Source organism: Daphnia carinata, chromosome 8, assembly GCF_022539665.2.
Source record: "Daphnia carinata strain CSIRO-1 chromosome 8, CSIRO_AGI_Dcar_HiC_V3, whole genome shotgun sequence".
NCBI lineage: Eukaryota > Metazoa > Arthropoda > Branchiopoda > Diplostraca > Daphniidae > Daphnia > Daphnia carinata.
In genome coordinates, this window is record NC_081338.1 from 6,453,885 (window position 1) to 6,474,361 (window position 20,477).

Consider the following 20,477-nt stretch of genomic DNA (forward strand, 5'->3'; position numbering starts at 1 on the left):
AAGTAATTTCACCTTTAAGTTGAATTAACAAATATTGTGATAAAATGCCATCAAACCAATAGTGTTGAAGGCAAAAATTGTGTGAAACTTTCTCATCTTTTTCTTTCCAATTGAATTCCTCATACTTATTAACGGGTTGCACCACGTAAAACGTGTCAAGCAGTCAGATATGTATATAAGTGTGTCATACCACCAGTCAAAGAACAGTAAACCTTCTTTTCATGTACCAGAATATACTGCTATAATTGGACCTATTAATTCATGCATGTTATTGTTTTTCCAGGTCCCAGTTAATAGTTTTCTTCGTGCTGCTGTTAATCACTGTATGCTTTTTGGATCAACAGCCTACTTATTGGATGATCAATGGGTAAGACATGAGCATAAAAATAATATAATTGTGATAAAATTTATGGACAATTTAATGTAACCCTGATGTGCTGTAGTAGCACCATTTTGCTCCTTTATGAGCTCATTAAGTAGTTAGGTTTGCTGTGACATATTGCTTAGGAACTATCAGATTGGCAAAAAAAAGTCATAACAGATCGGTAGGCAAATTTTGTGAAGCTGACAATGTCCATAGCAATACCCGATATGAATCGATTTCATCAAGAAAGGACATCAAAGCTGTGTTCGGTGAATACCCAACGCATCGCTTGTCCTGGCTTCTTAAACCTCTGCGCCCTTTAAATAATTTGATTTCAGAAGACAAATCAGATTTCAATTCGAATGCAGCCATAAGAACTAGTAACGAAATTTTCAGTGGAATTGGGACGAGGTAGCAAAGCTTCAGGTTTAACAAATCAACGTGTTACACAGTTGTTTTGAGGATTAGGTAAGTTTGTTCCAGTGTCGAGGTTATGTTAAATGGCATTTTGTTAGTGTTTTCCATCAAACGTCGGTCTGGTACAAAGAATTCATTTTCTCAATTTGGAATGTCTGACCATTCCCTAGATTTATTGGAGCTGACCTATCTACTCTGGAATCACTCGATATTGACCGCTTGTCTAAAGTAAAAGTAGCTTGCTTTTTAATTGAAGAAGAATGTTACAATTAATTATTTTCCATCGATTCGCAGGAAATCACTGGCCGATTTGGAAGCCACTGCTCAGATAAATGACGCTTTGTAGGATCATGCCGTGTAAAGGTCAGTTTCATTTTTTTTTTTTTTTTTTAAAGACTACGTATTTCAAAAGTGACGTCATTCCTTCGAATGCCAGAGGCATAACAAAGAGGCGTACTTGTAAATCGGTTTACTTACGAATCTTGTCGAAACGGTGTGTTGGTTCCATTTACTTCCGTTGCCACAACACTAATTTTTTCCACAGGGCTTCCTGAATGTTACAATGTTGTATAGAATGTGGAGAAAACGCCCATGTAGCGTGCCACAAAGTATTAGTTTCTGAACACGAAATTCAATTCCAGATGATAGTGAACAATTTCAAAAGAGGTGCTTCAGCAGTATGAAACGAATTGGAAATTTTGCGTGGCTGCTTGTTGGAAAAGTACAGGGTGTGGGTGGTGTATAACCAGACAAATGTTAAAAATTTATATTCTCATTTCCTTCGAATTAATAGTTTGCCCATATATACCAGTAAAGCGCGCAACTTGATCGCATTGCTCGACTTGTCTTTAGGTGATATTGTCGTCACGATCCACCAAAAAAAGAAAAAAGAAAAAATGCTATGGATAGGCATAGTCAACATCACGCACGAAATATCGATCAGAATTATGTTGGCCATTCTTATAATGGCAGTAGATGGTTCATCTCCAGATTTCAATTTGAGTTCCAAACACTTGAACTATCTCGTTGTTCATGTAAGTAGCCCTAAAGATTTTATTGTTTTATCGTTGATTGACAATAATTCTGGTTTCTAATTGCATTCATTATTTCATACAGATTCCACCTTTTGACTATGTATTCCGAGGACCCAATGGTACCTTCTCAAGTTATGGGTGCGCACAGAATGTCGCCATATGGCTGGCGGCTAAACTCAAATACACGTAAGTGGTGTTTATGCTGAACATCAAACAAAATTGTCAAAGCCGTTATCAGTTACCATTTATCTTGAAAATGTTCCGTTTTCAATTTCACACTATCATAGGTACTCGTTCCTTCTGATCAATGAAACTCTTATCGACAAGTATGGTACACATGAAGCTGCGTTTTACCAACTTATAAACGATAAGGTACCCAAGCCTTTACCACAATAGCGCAAAAAGGCCATATTATACGCGCTTCCTCTGAACTAGGATATTGACGGCATTGCGACAAATTTTTACCTCACCCTTAATCGAATGCAACGAATGGACTACACTACCCATTACGGATGGGCTGACGGATTTCGGCTTGTTGTGCCAAGATTAGGAGAAGAAAGCCGATTATTTGCTTTCATTGGTCCTTTTGAACCCACGGTGCCTAATAATTAGCGTTATCCAGTGTATTTGAGCGTTCGTTTCTTACTGCGGTTTACATTTTCGTATTTTCAGGTTTGGTTACTGGTCTTCATAACCGTTTTCGTCGTAGTCATCGTGATGACCCTCTTTGCCATGATTTACAGGCTTCAACCTTGGAAAGCGTCTGAGGTCGCTGAGAATAGCACCGGAACAGAAATTGGCACAGGGCACAATATGAGAGAACCAGTCAAGAGAAACGTTCTTTTTAATTATTTAGGAGAGCATACTATTTATGTTGTAAACATAATGACCAACCAAGGTAGAGTAAAACAGTCGAATATGATAAGACAATGATTTTTATAGGTGTTTTGTATTATGCAGGAAGCCGTGAAGGGTCCAGTCTCTATTCCTTTCGAATCCTGGCTGGATTTTGGGTCTTGGGCGCCATGGTCCTTGTTAATTCCTACACGGGCATTGTCATTTCATCATTAATGACTACCAAAACAAAGCCGTCAATAGACTCTTTTGAAGACTTGGCCGCAAGTACAGAAACTGAAATACTTCTCCGACATGACACATCCATCGGAGAACAAATACTTGTAAACAATAGCGAAATATTAGTTTAAATCATGCACGTAGACCTCAAACATTGCTCACTTTAACAGCTAGCAACATCAGGTGTGTTTAAGACTCTTGGAGACCAAGCTCGTCGAAATCCTGGAAACATAGTTGGAGATGCTTTCAAAGTCACGGAAAAACTAGAGACCGGTCATTATGCTTTTCCGTTTGTGAGTTTGCCCTTATTTTCCATACGTAGTGTTTCAGAAATACTGAAATGATATGTATTTTAATGCGTGTGCCATTTTTTCACCTCCAATTCAGATTCAAACTTTTGCAGTTTCGTTCGTCTCCTCACAGTTTAAGAAAAGTCAGCAGTGTCGCTTTAAAATGTCCAAGCAATTGCCTTTGTCAACAGGGTATTATTCATGGCTTTTCAAAAAGAACAGTTCGTATACCAATCCTCATAGCAGAGCGTAAGTATTTTATTTTAAAAAGTTAAATTCGTAAATTTAATCATAAATAAATTTTTTTTATGCAGGCTTGCTGACTTATGGGAGACGGGTCTGCCAAGTTTTTGGGTTTACAAGATGTTTTCTCCAACCGTTCCCAGATCAGAACAGTGTTTTGTGGAATCCACACGCCGAGTGTCTGGCAGAGTTCCTATTCAGTTATCTGATTTGACTAGTGCTTTTCTTATCTTGGGCATCGGGACCGGTTTATCGGTTCTCTGTTTCTTAACAGAGCTGTTGTATTCAAGATTTCTGTTGTGTAAGTTCCCGTAAGGTTAAAGCAACAAAATTACTTACAGATTATCGTAAAGGAGAATACTGGTTAGTAGTAAGTGGACCATGCAGCAATAGTAAAAGACCATGCAGTACTGGATCCGAATAGATTGCGCCTTCTGCGTAAAGGTAGTGTATAAGCATCTTGAAATACAATCGTAGACGATAAAGCCATTGCTGTAATTAGAAACACTGCTTTCTATAGAATTACTTTTATAGGGATTCTTTTTACGAATTTGGGTAAGTATTTTGCGTTTTACGGAATCAATGCATTTGGAGAATGCGAAGATTTACGTAACCGTTCTCTTACTAGCTCCGTGTGAAGTAACGTTTGCTTGCTTCCGCATGTTCTGCTTCCATTCCTTGCAACTGACTTAGTACTTAGTATTAATGAAGCACTTTGCAATTGTAGTTTATGGTGTGTTGTGCATTGAGAATTCTGATGAATTCTTAATTCGTGGCGGCATTTTTGAGGTAAAAATCACCCTATATAATTTTTTTTGGATGCTATTTATTGACGGTTTCTTTGTGATTATAGGTTTAGAGTAGCTGAATAATAAACTTACTGGCGCCTCCAGCGTGTTACTTCCAACACGTTGCAACCTTTCCAAAGTGAGAAATAAATTTTAATTAATATTTAAATTATTATTAGAAAACGATTCATTAAATGTCGTGTATTTTGGAGGGATATTGTATTATTATTCTTTGTTCTTCCACTGCTCTTCGTCATAATTCGCTTTTTGGTGTAGTCTGGCAATGCCGAAAGGACATCCGTTTTCCAAAAGGGGAAACTCTGAAATCCCTAAGAAAATGTCACGCATTTTGCGGGATGCGATGACCCACGTGGTTTTTGTGTAGTTTTGTTAAAGAAATAAGTAAAAAGTAAAATAATTACGGTATTATGTCAAATTTAGACATATTTTGACCAACTGCCAACACAGTATCATTATTGTCGACAGAAATGAACACTTCTGACTTTTTCTGGCCATAGGTCCTGGGGGTTTGCATGTGATAAAACACCACAAGTACGTAAACGTATTATTGCATGGCTTTAACATTAAAGGCTATACACCTGCAATCTTAACTATGCATGTTTTTTTGTTTTTTTTCAAGGTCCCTGTTAATATTTCCCATCTTGCCTCTGTCACATACAGCATGCCGTTGAATTCCCAAGTTGCAAGGTATGTTATTGGTGAGTGAAGCATAAATAAATTCATTAAATCAAAGAGGAAGTGATAGATGACATAATTCGATCCTGATATATCTAAGCAGAACATCTTACTAATTTGTTAACTCATTTTGCTGTTGTATAGGCTGTGAACGATTACCTTCCACAAACACTAGATTAGTAATTAAATCAGATTGCAGTTGAAAAAAAAGTTTTTCACAAAGGTAATCATATTTTGAACAATTAACATTTACAACCTCTTAACCATTATTATACGTATTGGCAACTTTTCTTCATTAACCGACAACGAGAAATATGCAGGAAAAAATTTAGATGAAATTTGTTGTCCTGAAAATGAACCAACCCCAACAACAGCATATCTGTGAAGAGTAATGGATGAACTTTATCATCTCAGCGTTGCACAGCTTCACGTATTGCAAACGCGTTGGCGAAAAATGAATGCTGGAATTCCATCAGGTTTGAATCTTTTTTTTATTAAATTTTTTTATTAACTTTTTTTTTTTTATTGAACTCAATATTTCTGCCATTATTCCTTTAAACTTTAGATTTAAAGTTCTACTGCAGAGTGCACTTTTCTTGACCTATAGGTCAAATTGTCTGATACGAAAGTTATAGGTTTGGGAGGCTATCCAACGCATCGCTTCTCCTGTTTCTTTCGATATTCGCATTCGTGAGTTTCCTTTGCGTTTATTATTAAAATAATTTATCTTGTTTCTTTGAAAACCCATCGAAAGTAGGTCGTGTTGTGGGAATCAGGTGAATAGGACTAATTTATCAAATATTAATTCCAACTTCATTGATTTTAACTATTCAGATGTTGGTTGTCGAGCCTTTGAATCCAGCAACGAAAAAGCTGGACGGTTTTACCCATGCGGATCGATGAGATGCGAAATGCCCCCTAATGGGTTTTAAGTAAAGTTTAGAGGGCAAACAAGCATTAGGTAGCGAATTGTGTGTTGTTCTGAATTTTTCTTTCCTGATATCTATTCCTCTTACGCTTTTAGCTAATGCATCAAGTTTTCCTGACATTTCTCGTTCGAGGAATAAAGGAAAAGCTTTGAATATTTAAATGTAAGGCCATTGAGAAACTATTTGAAATCGCCATCACAAAGGAGATCTTTTAATGCTATTCATTCTTTGTTGTTGCTAGCATTCGCTAACTCGATTTATTTGCAGAGAGAGTAGATTATTCTATTGCGTTTTATTCGTAAATCAATAATGCGTTTGCTTGTCGCAGCAGTTCAAGTTACTTTGGTTACTACAACACGAATTATTTTCACAAGGCTATCTCGATATTATAGGAAAACGCCAATATTGCGTTCTACGTAGTACATATTTTTTTTATCTTGAATTTCAATTCACGAAATCATTAATATTTTCAAGGAAGGTGTGTCAGCAGTATGAAAAGTATTGAAGATTTGATCATGGTCAACTTTTGCAAAGTAACAGAGACAGGGTAGTGAACATAACCAAACCAATTCATATTAACCAACTTCCTATTGTTATCTCCTCCAAGGTGATCGAGTGTACATAAGTACAGCTCTACCAGCAACCTTGGCTGCATTGCTGGACCAATCGTCACGTCTTCACGATCCACCGCAATGCAATTCGCAGACATCAACTATTTCATGTGTGAGATGTCGGTCACAATTATGTTGATGATTCCTGTAATGGCTTATTCATCGACTGATTACGATTGGAGCTCCAAGCACTTTAACTATCTTGTTGTTCACGTAAGTAACTTAACATTCCTCGTATTAGCCGAGATGCATTAATTTTGATAGGATTTCTTGTGCATTTTATGGTTTCGTGACTGTAGTGTACTAATTAATTAATTGCGTTCATCTCTTTTAGAATCCACCTTTCGATTATGTGTTTCCGGGACCCAATGGTTCATTCACAAGTTATGGAAGCGGGCAGAACGTCGCCAAATGGTTAGCGGCAAAACTCAAATATCAGTAAGTTATACTCTTAAATTTATGTTTTACTTCAAACAAAAATTACAATAGTTGTATTAGGTAACCACCTTTCTTGAAAAAACTTTCTATTTATAAATGCCCACAGGTATTCTTTCTTTCGGATCAATCAAACCCTTATCGAACAATATGGTACACATGAGGCTGCGTTCTATCAAGTTGTAAACGATGAAGTACCCGAATCATAATCACAATGGTGTTAAACGGAAATACTATATGCCTTTATTTTTCTTTACCAGAATATCGACGGGATTGCGCAAAACTTTTACCTCACCATGAATAGAGTACAGAGATTGGACTTTACCACCCATCACGGATGGGTTGATGGATTTCGGCTTGTAGTGCCGAGATTAGGAAAAGAAAGCCGATTGTTTGCTTTCATTGGCCCTTTTGAACCTACGGTATACGATGATTATGCCTCAATCTATTGTATCAAACCTCCCATTTATAATCGCATTTTATACTTTCATCTTAACAGGTTTGGCTGCTAATTTTTATCAGCGTTCTTGTCGTAGTAACAACGATGACCTCGTTTGCCATTGCTTACAAACAACCCATGGAACAGTTCCCAGGTCGCAAAGAATAAAACAGACACAGACATTATTACCCACACCGTAACGGAAAGACCAGTTTCGAGAAACATTCTTTTGCATAACCTGGGCTCTCATTTGATTTACGTTGTAAACATCATGACGAACCAAGGTACAGTAAATCAGTCGAACACGAATATGTAAACACTTCATTGATCTTTTGTGTTATGTAGGAGGTCGTGAGACCTTTGGTTACTATTCCTTTCGGGTCCTAGCTGGCATTTGGGTCCTGTGTGCAACGGTCCTGGTCAATTCCTATACAGGCATTGTCATTTCGTCATTAACAACTCCCAAAACGAAGCCATCAATAGACTCGTTTGAAGACTTGGCTGCAAGTTCGGATACTCAAATAGTTCTCCGACACGACACATCCATCGGAGAACTGATACTGGTACCGATAGTTATTGCAAATATGATATTAAATCTTCTAATGTTGATATGTTCAACAGGAAGCGACCTCAGGTGTTTTTAAGATTCTTGGAGATCGAGCACGTCAGAGTCCTGAAAACGTGGTTGGAGATGTTTTTAAGGTCACAGAAAGATTGCAGACTGGTCGCTATGCTTTTCCGTTTGTAAGTTTATGCTTAAATTTAGACATGCAGTTCCTCATAGGTTCTGAAATGCGGTATTCATTTTGGCTGCTCTATGGTTCCTTCTAAAATGCAGGTTCAAACTTTTGCTGTTGTTTTCGTCACTGCACAGTACAAGAAGGATCAGCAATGTCGTTTTAAAGCATCGAAGCCGTTGCCCTTGTCAACTGGATATTACTCTTGGCTTTTCAAAAAGAAAAGTTCTTACACTGATGCGCACAGCAGAGCGTAAGTATAATTTCTTTCGCTTTGCAGTTTCTGTTTCAACTAGAAAGCTACAAATTTACCTCTTTTTGTTCTTTTCTTATATTCATACATCTTTCTTTTTTTTCATGGGCAAAACAATCTTTGACAGACTTGTTAACCTATGGGAGACTGGCCTGACATATTACTGGGTTTATAAAGAATTTCTACCGTCCGCTCCCAGGGCCGACCAGTGTTTCGTGGAGTCCACCCGCCGAGTATCTCGCATAGTTCCTATTCAGTTGTCTGATTTGATTAGCGCTTTTCTTATTTTTGGTATCGGGATTGGACTGGCGACACTTAGTTTCTTGTTAGAAACATTGCTCTCAAGATACCAAAGGTATAAGTAGTTGGTAAAAGCTTAGAATTACGGGCGCCCCGCATAATAGTTTTTATAGCAATCTGTTAGTTAACTTATCGCGTTTATGGAAGATAATTAATCTTTTTAATCCCTCTTTGGTACATAGTTTAGTTTTTACACTAGGTGTAAAGTTAATTGAAAAGAAAGAGAAAATACAAATCTAGGTAGTAACAGCAGTGGCAGCAATTAAAAGAAAAGTAAGATTCAGCATTATGCAATTTGCGCGAAATGCACAAGAGGAATTCGATGTTAGTAGTTGCGCATCGGGGATTCTACGTGAATATTCAACACGCTGTGGCATTTTTAAGGTAAAAACGATTTTTAAAAATTATGTTGAAGGAATTATTTACAAATGGTTGTTTTTAATCCCAGAATATGCATGCTGTCGTCTCAGCCATCTTCAATGTAGTGGTAATTTAATTTGCAATATACAGTATATGTTACATATTGCATTTGCTTCGTCATTTAACTTTTTTTTTAACATCATTTCAGTAACTAAATTTGCACGTGAGAAGTTGGTAAGCCTACCCTGCAGTTGTTCGACATTGACCACTTATCTAAGGTATAAGTTTCATGCATTTTACTTTAAAAGGAATATGATGATTCCTCCACCGATTCACAGGACAATGACGGCGATTTGGTTAACTTCATCACGCTACTGATGTCAATGCTGCCTCTTGGGGCCGTCCCGAATATAAGGTCAGTTGCGTTTTATATTGATCTCTTCTTTGTGTGTTTAAGTCCGCACCCTTCTATTTTCTGCGGATAGGAAAATTTACTATAGTGCCCCAAAATGTAACTTAAGATTTGTAAAATTTTCCGCTTGCGTTATTTACTATTTAATAGTTTTGGTGCTTAGTTTAACTTAAAAACAATGTCTTTGTATTTGTTGTAGCAACTGCAGTTGCTACCGTCACGGGCTTTTCCCATACAAAATGTCATATTTTACAACTATTAAGCAGAAAATAGGCTAAATGTTATAAGCTGTTGTGCGTGCTACACGGTATAAGTTTCTGATCACGAATTTGAATTCAAGACAATGATCAATAATTTCCAATAGACTGTGCATCAACAGTAGTAAAGGCACTGAACATTTGATCTCGATTACTTTACAATGCAGAATAACAGATCAAATTTCGTTAAAACAACTAAAGTTTGATCTGTTTCTGCACGAAGGATAGTTTACGTACAGTATAAATAGCTGGTAAGTACCATTCAGTATCTATTGGTTTTCGTCTCGTCAGTTAAACTAGCCATAGAAAATGAAAGTTGCAGGCATGTACAAACCCAAGTATTTGGTTTCATTCCAGATTTCCTTGGCTCTGTTTTTAATGGCAGGAGTGGGTTTCTCGGCAGAAAAGAATCTAAGTCCCAAGCACTTTAATTACCTTGTTTACCACGTAACTATCCTTTCGTTAATAAATTTTCGATGATTGAAAGATAACTTGGAAAAACTACCATAGGTTTAATCACATTTATGTTCCATTTAGAATCCACCTTTCGATTTGTTGACTCGTGGACCAAATAACACCTTTTCATATTTCGGTGCCTCATTTTACGTGGTAGAATGGCTATCGGCGAAATTTAATTATACGTATGTAGGCTTTTTAAGTTTATCATTAATGTCAGAACGAAATCCCGAGAAATTAATTCAGTTTACATGTTTTCTAAAACATTGCATTGACTTCTAAATCAAATTTACAGATACACATTAATTCCTGTCAATCAAACTATAATTGAAAAATATGGTACGCACGAGGCGTTGTTCTATCAACTGATTAATGACAAGGTAATAACTTAAAGCAATTTGCAATTACTTGTTTAGTAATTCATCAGGAAATTGTTTATTAGGATATTGACGGAATTACGGGATCATTTTACCTTACTATGGACCGAGCGGAGCGAATGGATTACACGTTCCACACATGGTCTGATGGATTTAGGCTTGTTGTTCCCAGAGCAGGAGAAGAAAGCCGATTATTCGCCTTTATTGGTCCATTTGAACCCATGGTAACTAAAGGTTTCCCCCATCTAATGTTCCCAGATTATTTCTGTATAGCGTTGTACTTTTCGTTACTCCAGGTTTGGCTGCTGATCTTCATAAGCATAATAGTGGTAGTCGCCATGATGACGCTCTTTGCAATGGTTTACAGATATTATCCATGGAGTGCATGTGACGTCACCAATAATAAAATAACTCCGGAAATAGGTCAAGGCAACGGAACAAAAAAACCTGATCTGAAAATTTTGTTTTTAATTACATCGGCGCTCACATGATTTATGTCGTGAACATAATGACAAACCAAGGTAAAAAAAAAAATCAATCGTAGTCTCTGCCGTTAAAATATTATAGTGCACGTGTAACGCAGGGAGCCGCGAAGCATCCAGTCTCTACTCCTTTCGAATCCTAGCTGGCATTTGGGTTCTCTGCGCCATGGTTTTGGTCAATTCCTATACGGGCATTGTTATTTCTTCGCTGACAACACCAAAAATGAAGCCGTCTATTGAGTCATTTGAAGATCTGGTAGCAAGTCCAGACATTAAGATACTCCTCCGACATGACACGTCGATCGGAGAACAAATATTGGTATTACTTCGTGCATTATCGTATTATCTAACTATTATCTAACATTTATGTCTTTTACAGAAGGCAACATATGGCGTTTATAAAGTTCTTGGCGATCAAGCTCGTAGTAATCCAGAGCAAATAGTCAGTGACGCATTCACTGTCAGTGCGAGATTGGAAACCGGTCGCTATGCTTTTCCGTTTGTAAGTTAGCTTCTTCCATTCCATTAGTTGAAATATTTAAATTATCTACAGGGTAATGACTAGCCCTATAATCTTTTCATTTTCAATTACAGGTTCAAACTTATAGTATTGCTTTCGTCGGCTCACAATATAAGAAAGATAAGAAGTGTCGTTTTAAAGCATCGAAACTATTGCCTACTTCAACTGGATATTACTCTTGGCTTTTCAAAAAGAATAGTCCATATACGAAAGTTTATAGCAGAGCGTAAATAATTGTCTTTTTACGTGTTTCCTTTAAACAATTTGATAGTTCAGGCTTTTTCTTACAGGCTCATGGACTACTGGGAAAGTGGATTACTTAATTTCTTGATCAAGTTCTTGCCTACTATACCTAGGGCAGAGCAATGTTTTATCAGTTCAACACGCCGAGTGGCTCGTCTACTTCCCATCCAGTTGTCTGATTTGACTAGCGCTTTCCTCATTTTAGGAATCGGCATTGGATTGGCGGTGTCTACTTTCTTATTGGAACTACTGTACTCGAGGTACCGGCGGTATAAATAATTTTAGTTCATTGCAAACGATCTAAATTACCGCAAACGTGTCGTGCGTATTTTTCGTAGTGGTTGTTCCTTTAGCATAAATAACCCTCTATTGCAATGTATTGTACAGCTGGCGGAAAGTGAATTTGAGTAATTTCTACCCACAAGATATTTTGCTGACCCACAGTCCCCGTGAAACTAAAACACCATTGCACAAAAGGTACACAGTTTTGCAAAGAGCTTATATCAGTAATATAAATGTCAACCTCCTTGTTCTATGTATTGTGGTTTAAGCAACATTAAATGTTTTATTTACGTTTACAGATTATCTAACAAACAATTAAGTTTAGATGTTAACTGTAACCATTGAAAGCCATCTAGTGTCTGAAGTGAACGAAATGGGACAAACAGAAAATACACGCAGAAATAATACAGTAGGTAGAATTTAAATAAATAGATGTTTATTTCAAAGATTAATTAAGTCAAAGATACATTTCCATTAGAAAGAAGCAAATTTATCAGGGAAAGAAAATTATGCTTGGTGCCCCCCTGTGTTGTGAGTTCCTGATTTTTAGTCCTCGTTTCAGTGCCGAACCCTGAGTACCATTGTTTACTTTGGAAACATAGGAAAATGTTCATAGTTCATTGTTCTGTGAATTTGAAAAATTTGAATGTCAACCGTTTTCAAAGATAAGGTAATCGTTCACACTTTGTAGAAGATCTAATTTGTGATAGTTAAAAACGTGATAATTACGTGTTGTACGTCAACACGTCACATGCTTTCGTGTCTTCATGTAGGGGGTTACTATGCTATTGACATCTACTTCTGATTTCTTTTACCTAAACAATAAAACTGAAAATATGAAGGTCCACTCATGCTGCAGGAAAAGATTTTACCATTTGAAGAAAAGCAGCACAATATGATTAGGTGTAGAGTGATGTGGATGGCAAGTAGTACATGAACAGGAGTACAAATGGCTCCTTTCAGGTTCACTGTAACAAAATTAGCTTACCAGGCAGGGATGACGGTGAGGCAGAAGAAACGTCCAATTATTATACAATTTTTTTAAAGTTAATTTTTGTGATTTCTATTTTTAACAATTTAGAGAACCTGAAGATACATATTGTTGAGCCAGCCCATGGGTCACATTCAGCCATTGTATTACCAAAGAAACAAACCAGCTCATGCTTACAGTAACTATCTATTATGCTATATAATATACTAGTTATAACAACCATTTAACATTTGTAATTCTAGCTCACCTGGACCTGTCTAGCCAACATATTGACCTTTCCCCTCTACCACTTTGCTACCGGTCCCCATAACTGGATGTAACACAACATACTCTGGCCATTCATACTCTGCATCAAACTAGTGGCCGTACAGAGGCAACTGCGGAAACCTACTCACCTTCACTACGCAGTTCATATATGCCTATTCACGTTGTACAGTTCAGCCAGACTTTTGATCGTGGGATCGTCCGAAAGTAAGACAAATTTCATTTATTTTTCAATCGTTGTTTTCTCTTCTTCCTAAAGTGTTCTTTACCATTGTCAACCTCGTTTTTTGTTTGATTTTTTTTTTTTTTTGGAACGGAAGGTTATTCGTTCTTGAATCTTAGTTGAGACGATTAGCTATTGCTCCCTGACTTATTTGGAAATGAACTGAGCATTAGGCGTAACAATGAAGGAAACACTGGCGTTTAGCAAGAATAGTATATTTTTCTCCCCGATAGACCGTAGGGAATGTATCTAATGTAAACTCATACTTTTAAATGAAAAATCAAAAGAAGTAAATGGGGGGGGAAGGGGAATTGGATCTCATTTAAAAATTGCTCATTTGCAACAGGACGTCTTGCATCCGCAGCTCATGGGGCAGCGACAGTCGCTTCCACATCCGCCACCTAATTAAAAAGAAAACGTTTAAGGTTCATTCTGATGAATAATTGGGTGTTGGAATGGCTCCTCGTTTTAAAATCCGATTTCTTAAAAAAAAAAATATTTCAAATTTTTGATCGTTTAAATTACCTCCAGTGGCACAAATGCAAGCGGAATTTTGGCATGGCGCTCCGTTTGGTCCGCACTTGCATCCGCTACCGCATGTGCATTTGCCTGCGTAATAAATTTTTTGTTGATGGATCGTAAATATTAACTAATTAATGCATGAACTCACTTTGGCAGCAAGTGCAGCCACTTCCGCATGAGCAATTGTCTGAAATTAGTTTAAAGCAATCAAGTTAAACTAGTTGAGAAAAAACTATTCATCGTACGATCTTAGTGAGTTAGCTGAACTTACTTTGGCAGCAGACGTTAGGCATATTGATTGAAGATTTTGGGATGGTGTTTGAAGACTATTCTCTGACCGTTTTTCCACGAAATTGGAACTGTTGTGCTGTGTCTTTCTCACTATTGAAGCGCCCTATTTATACCAGAAAGTTGAAGTTGTCTTCGTCCGTCTGTCAGGCAGTTCCGTGCTGAGTATTTCGAAAATGAGACCAAACTAGCTAAGGGTACATCCCGTGAACCGTGCGCAGAGTTTACTCTACGACGACGAGAACTCATAAAGTTTTAGGAAAGAGCACAAAACAAACAGACACATAGAAAGAGCTTGTTTACTTATCGCCCCATGTTTTCTTTTATCTAAAGATCAACGCCCGGAAACTTGGGGCGCAGCCACCCAGCACTTCACGTCCCTCCTGGTCTTTTTTCGTGCCGCGTGCAAACGATAGTCCTTGACACGGAAAACGTATTCTTTGTACTTGTTACATGTTGGGGCGCCATTCGTTACCGTCTGTACTGCAGGGTTTAGGATTTTATGTAATAGGGCAGACGTTATCCAAACGTGATGTAATAATTCCTGTTGTTTTCGCTGGTTAGCTAACTTTTACATCCACAGTTTTGGTTTCTTTTAATTCGGTGTTGTTGACGTCCTACGACGAATGATTTAAATGCTTAATTAATTTTTATTCCAGCCATAAAATAACAGGTTTAATTACGATGCGTTTATCGATTAATGTAAGAAATTTGGGAACGTTTTGTTATACAGATTTTGTTTTACGGAAACTACCGATGTAATTCTTTCATGAGTTACGTTTAAAAATGGAAACGCTAAATATTTGTCTTTCTTGCATTCCATTTGACTGTCTCATGGAAGAACTATTACTGGAAAACAAACAAATCCTAGAATGTTATCGAGATCAACATTGTCATTATTTTAACCCTACAAAACCTTCTAACGCGATCATTTCTGAACTGCCTAAAACACAATTTTGTTGAAAGAGAAGAAGTTGGATCCGATTCACCACTTCCTGATTTGGAAGGATACGGGCGCCGTATTGTTTAGTGAAGGACATTGATTGGTGATTTTCAGGGCTACGGTCGCTTTCTTTTTTTATTGCACAGAAATAAAGAAGATATCCTTTCGCAGTAGCGTTGTTACCCGTATAAAAATACATCGAGGAAATTTACGAAGACAAACGATCCTAAACCGAATTCAAGGCTAAAACCATCCAGCTGTTCTTTTTTTTAACAGCTTCTATATAGATAGATTAAAAGAAGGTCACGCCTTATCTTTCGTTTCTTCGTAAATTACCATGAAGGTGACGGCCGTCATGTGGAAAAAAAAGGGTGTGGCCGCTTTTGAATTTTGCACAACCAACGTTACAAAGTGCATAGTCATGTCCAGCATTGTGAGTAGCCTATGTGTAACGATCCTTTGCGAAAGGACACTTTAAATCGTACCCTTTAATGGCAGATGCAAGGTTATCTTACGCTGGAAAAAAAGACTTGGCGTCTTCTTTTCTGAGGTATTTTTAGAAAGGCGGAAGGAACAATGAGCCTATCCACACCCCATCCCGCGATAATCGGTTGCATATATTTTCTTATTTTTTCATTTATGTTAAACAACAGAACGAGATCATGGAGTCGCCCTTGTCCCGATGATTCTCGTTGTTGCTGTTCGCCTGGAACCAAAAGTATAAAATGCCTTCCGCTGAACAAGAAGCAACCAGTTGATAACCAAACCTCCCGTGAGAGCGCTTTCGAGCAACTTACCTAGCGAATCAACATGCAATCAACTGTAATTATTATTTTAATAACTTGTTTCATTATAACTGCAAACATTTACGTCTCTTTCAAATTATGATTTTAACGGGAACGCACAATAGATGGCATTGCCGTTGTTGACCATCATTTTGGCTGTGCCTCTTTCCCACTGTCAGCCGGCGGCTTTTCATCCGTTCACCAATGCAGCCTCGACGAGCTTCTCATCGGCACCTTTTGCCACTTGGATACCTGCCGCATTTTCTGCTACGCAATATCACGCCCAGGATGAGCTTGGCCAAGCTTCTTATGGTTATGCTTACCCTGGACAAGCAGCCGCCAACTTCCGAGATGCGTGGGGTAACCAAGTCGGCAGTTGGGCGTACATCGATCCGGATGGGAAAGAGGTCCGCGTCAGTTACATAGCCGATGCGGGAGGATTCCGCGTCCTTTCAAATAACTTGCCTCAAGCCCCAATGCAAGCCGTTTCCTCTCCTCCCATGGTTCCCGTGTCCGACACTCCGGAAGTTGAAGAAGCTAAACGTTTACATTTCGCGGCTATAGTTGAAGCAAAATCCCGCAATGCAGCCGCTAAGAGTCGCCATCGTCGTAGCTCTGGACAATACTATTCGACACCTACACAAATGGTCCATTATGAAACTTATCATAGCCATCAGAAAGCTGCCGTTCCAGTTGTTCGCGTAGCACCTCTGAATGTTGAACCAGCTGCTTCTGTTTTCCAGCAACCAGCAGTTCCCGCTGACTCGTCTTTCCCTGTTAACGCTGTTCCACTAGCTACTGCTGTCCACGCAGAGGCTCACTCGATTGCAGGGCCGACCTCAGCAGTTGTCCAACATGGTCCGGTATCATCTCCGATCATCAGCAAATTCCATTCGCAAGATGAGTTTGGTCAGGCGGCTTTCGGCCACGTGACGGCCGACCAATCGGCATCCAATTTCCGCGATGCTTCTGGTAACCAAATGGGTCATTACGCCTACATCGATCCCGACGGCCAACCGGTTATCGTCTACTACACAGCCGGAGCAAGTGGTTTCCAAGTTGTATCCAACGCTCTTCCGCAGGCCCCTGCCGTCCCCGTTTTTCAGCATGCCGTAAGTACCATTCCATCCGTCGTTCAGGATACTGCCGAAGTGGTGCAAGCTCGTAGAGAACATCTAGCCCTTGTCAAAGAGGCGCGGAATCGTGTCAGATCGTACTCAAGTTCTGTTTGATATACTAAAAGATCCGTGATCTAGAGCCAAAAGAGCATCCGTCTGTACATAAATGTTTTGTATTGTTTTTTTTTTCTATTCTTTCTCTCCACGCATTTTATCTATGTCAAAATTTTTTTGACGTCAGTATTAAACATAATAAACTTCTAGGCAATCGTTAAATTATCAATTGGAGAATTGATCAGAATTGTTCACCTCCTCTTCTACTCTATTTCTTAGGTTATTTTCCGTAAAGGCTCTTGGCCTCTGCAGAGTGCTGCCAACAAGAATGGGAAAAAGAATACTTCTTATTCTTAAGGAATTCAAAGTATTTTTTTCTTATTTGTAGAATATTTCGCCACCAAATAATAAAGTAGATTCCTAGTTTTCCAAAAATTGGTAAGAATTCCCTTAAAGAATATAGCTTGTAACGATGCATAGGCAGTGTAAATGGTGGATGTCCTACACCAACTGCCCAACAGTGTTGAGTCAAATTACGTGTAAAACATTTACGTTCTAACATCACCTCGCGAAAGAATCGACAAAGAATAAGAATTATGGACCATGAATTTCTATCACAGACGGTGTGTCAAACAGTATAGCCATCTATTGGTACTATATTCAGTTTTACTATATTGGGCTTCAGTGACTAACATTTGGCGGCTAGGGTAAGGGCTGTAGCAACTTTCACTTCTAATAATTCAAATGCCATAAGGTTCACGTGTAAAAGATATCAATTTTCGTAATCCTTGTTTAATTTAGTTAAAAATACACTATTCCGATTCGGAATTCAACGCTGATCACGAATATCGGCTTTGTTTTGACATTGGGCTTAACAAAATGGAGAAAAACGAAGAAAATGACCGTGGGAAAATTGCCTCAAAAACCGTCAAAAATTGACCATCGTTGGAATTGCTTGAAAATGACAGAATATACCCAAAATCGAATGCTGATTCCAAGAAAATTGCTATTTTTTTCATAGCATCAACCGTTTTGGAAATACACTGAATTGAAAACGACTGGCGCGGCAGTACGCTACAGCACTAGCATGACACATCAAGGCTTTTCAATTCAATGTATTTCCAAAACGGTTGATGTTATGAAAAAAATACTAATTTTCTCGGAATCAGCAGTCGATTCTGAGTATATTCTGTCATTTTCAAGCAATTCCAACGATGGTCGATTTTTGACGGTTTTTGAGGCAATTTTCCCACGGTTATTTTTTTCGTTTTTCTCCTTTTTGTTAAGTCCAATGTCAAAACAAAGCTGATATTCGTGATCAGCGCTCAATTCCGAATCGGAAAAATGTATTTTTAACTAAATGAAGCAAGGATTACGAAAATTGCTATCTTTTACACGTGAGCCTTATGGCATTTCAATTATTAGAAGTGAAAGTTGCAACAGAGACCGACTGCTTTGTCAAGCTTGTTTGTTTTCTCGACACCTAGATGGCGGAACGTGACCAAAATTTGGTGATTATTTCCTTGGCTTGGAATTCGACGAAATCTTTGACACTAAATGGCAGTATCAAATTAGATATAATTAGTGAGTTAGTATGGCAATATGGCAATCCGTTTAATTTTTATTTTTGTCAGACATTTCTAGATTTGTTAAAAGCGAGAAGGGTGCTGTTTGCCTTCCTCGCTAGATTATACTTCTTGACATCGTGGTTTTGGCGATTTTCAGCATTAAATTTACTCATACTTCAACGCTATTCAAGATACGCTAATGAGAGGTAATATAAACAATATGCACAACAATTTAACGTTTTGACATGATTTAATCTTATTAGAAAAACTAGAAGTGCCGTATAGTACATGGGTCAGGAATGTAATCGGAATTTCAATTCACCTTGGTAGGTATGTATTATGTTTTTCAATTTCGAATTGTCCACAGTAATCTGTGCTTACTGACTTGTGAATAAACTGATGATACTAATATTTGATTAATTTTGAGAAGGATAAATTATGTTGTCTTCGAAAGACTAAGATTGTAGTGTTCACATTAAACATCCATCTTTGTTTTGGCCTCTATAATATAAGTAATAGACTGTTTTGTTCTGATTTGAATTTTTCTGTCCAGGTTACTTAATGTTGATGGACTTCCATTACAGCAGAACAATTACAGCTAGTACTTGCAGCAGTTACAACACATGAACAAAGTTGAAGTTTCCGTGAAAAATGCACCAGCAGCCACAAAGTAGTGGGTTCACAAGGGCTGGCAGATGTTTTGATTTTGCCCTAAATCTAAGGAAATTGTCCTTCAAAAGGTAATATGTTTTGTGGGCACCACATTTAAAAGATCTTCATCAGCATTTCAGAAATTTCTTCATCTAAGCAATCCCAGATATTGATCTGCATTGCATCTACTGCCGTTGTATTTTCACGTTTGTCATAGCGTCTTCGCTGCATCAAGGTTGGTTGCGCCGATGATTCTCGTTCATGGTAAGACTGAATGATGGATTTACTCGATTATCGTTCTTCTTTAGACAATGTGTTTATTCGATGTAAAGAGTCATTTCGATGGTGCCGATGATTCATGTTAATGGTAAAACTAACGCTTCTTAGCTGATTACCATTCGTCATTAGGCAATGTGTTGTTTCTCACTCGTCATTTATTTCTCAAAATCGCTTTTGGGCAGTATGTCACATGGAAAGCTTTTACAGGGAAAATAGATAATCCGCTGTTTTCTCTGTGCTATTTTCAGCGTGTTTCATACTTCTTACATTCAACCGTTTGATTGTGGGGACTGGCACAAAAAACTAATGTCGTTCTTTACTTTTCTTGTCACGTTTGTCGTTAAATGGGTATTAGCGCTAAGGGCACACAGGGATACGCAATACCGAATCGTTATTTCTTATATGAAAATTACTGTTTCGTGATTTTTAATCATATTATATGGCCACCATTTGATTCCCTAGTAATACGTTAATTTCTTTAACCTTGTAATTTTGTATTTTCATTTTTTAACCGGCGAGGCACAAAAAAAAAACTTGGTGCGTGCGTGTGGCTATTCATACGACAAACAGCTGGCAAGAGATGGAAAGTACCATTTTAAACAAAAACATGTAAAATCAGTTTATCCTAAAACTACAGTTTGATGTTGATCAGGTTCGCTTGTAAAAAGACGCAGTTGACACTCTTTTGAAATTTCCTTTCCAAATCATGTATTTTCATGAGAATATATTGGTTTTTGAATAAACAATTGTTCCCTAAATCTTTTTTGTTTCGCTTTTATTTTGGTTGTAAAC

General features: G+C 37.9%; 4 protein-coding genes and 2 long non-coding RNA genes across 7 annotated transcripts; 5 read left to right on the top strand and 1 right to left on the bottom strand.

Moving 5' to 3' along the window:
- The first annotated feature begins 959 nt into the window (after positions 1-959).
- Positions 960-3,890, top strand: LOC130700552 (probable glutamate receptor). Its single transcript, XM_057522594.2, has 11 exons — positions 960-1,009; positions 1,076-1,144; positions 1,634-1,815; positions 1,898-2,001; positions 2,103-2,187; positions 2,251-2,412; positions 2,488-2,713; positions 2,776-2,993; positions 3,060-3,182; positions 3,277-3,428; positions 3,494-3,890. The coding sequence occupies exons 2-11, from the start codon at positions 1,114-1,116 to the stop codon at positions 3,735-3,737; spliced, it is 1,527 nt and encodes a 508-aa protein (XP_057378577.1). The 5' UTR covers positions 960-1,009; positions 1,076-1,113; the 3' UTR covers positions 3,738-3,890.
- Positions 3,891-6,182: 2,292 nt separating this feature from the next.
- Positions 6,183-8,844, top strand: LOC130700486 (glutamate receptor ionotropic, delta-2-like). The gene is made up of 10 exons (XM_057522540.2): positions 6,183-6,368; positions 6,443-6,659; positions 6,781-6,884; positions 6,991-7,075; positions 7,142-7,303; positions 7,381-7,604; positions 7,666-7,883; positions 7,942-8,064; positions 8,159-8,310; positions 8,438-8,844. Exons 6-10 carry the CDS (start codon positions 7,592-7,594, stop codon positions 8,673-8,675), a joined length of 744 nt encoding a protein of 247 aa, XP_057378523.1. The 5' UTR covers positions 6,183-6,368; positions 6,443-6,659; positions 6,781-6,884; positions 6,991-7,075; positions 7,142-7,303; positions 7,381-7,591; the 3' UTR covers positions 8,676-8,844.
- Positions 8,845-9,791: 947 nt separating this feature from the next.
- Positions 9,792-12,305, top strand: LOC130700427 (glutamate receptor ionotropic, kainate glr-3-like). The gene is given in 10 exon segments (XM_059496446.1): positions 9,792-10,086; positions 10,177-10,280; positions 10,391-10,475; positions 10,538-10,696; positions 10,769-10,894; positions 10,897-10,993; positions 11,056-11,273; positions 11,334-11,456; positions 11,549-11,700; positions 11,765-12,305. Coding segments are annotated over 10 exon segments (1,434 nt in total). The 5' UTR covers positions 9,792-9,948; the 3' UTR covers positions 11,997-12,305.
- Positions 12,306-13,676: 1,371 nt separating this feature from the next.
- On the bottom strand, positions 13,677-14,391 carry LOC130700435 (uncharacterized). The gene is made up of 4 exons (XR_009003790.1): positions 14,271-14,391; positions 14,148-14,186; positions 14,003-14,086; positions 13,677-13,878 (listed from the first exon to the last, which is right to left on the bottom strand). It is a non-coding gene; the product is annotated as an uncharacterized LOC130700435 (long non-coding RNA).
- Positions 14,392-15,891: 1,500 nt separating this feature from the next.
- On the top strand, positions 15,892-17,337 carry LOC130700429 (uncharacterized). Its single transcript, XM_057522476.2, has 2 exons — positions 15,892-16,052; positions 16,141-17,337. Exons 1-2 carry the CDS (start codon positions 16,041-16,043, stop codon positions 17,245-17,247), a joined length of 1,119 nt encoding a protein of 372 aa, XP_057378459.1. The 5' UTR covers positions 15,892-16,040; the 3' UTR covers positions 17,248-17,337.
- Positions 17,338-18,706: 1,369 nt separating this feature from the next.
- Positions 18,707-20,428, top strand: LOC130700436 (uncharacterized). 2 transcript variants are annotated; one of them, XR_009003792.2, is made up of 4 exons: positions 18,707-18,961; positions 19,019-19,085; positions 19,309-19,495; positions 19,564-20,428. It is a non-coding gene; the product is annotated as an uncharacterized LOC130700436 (long non-coding RNA). The 2 variants fall into 2 exon arrangements; XR_009003791.2 differs by having other exon boundaries at positions 19,309-20,428.
- Positions 20,429-20,477: the final 49 nt, after the last annotated feature.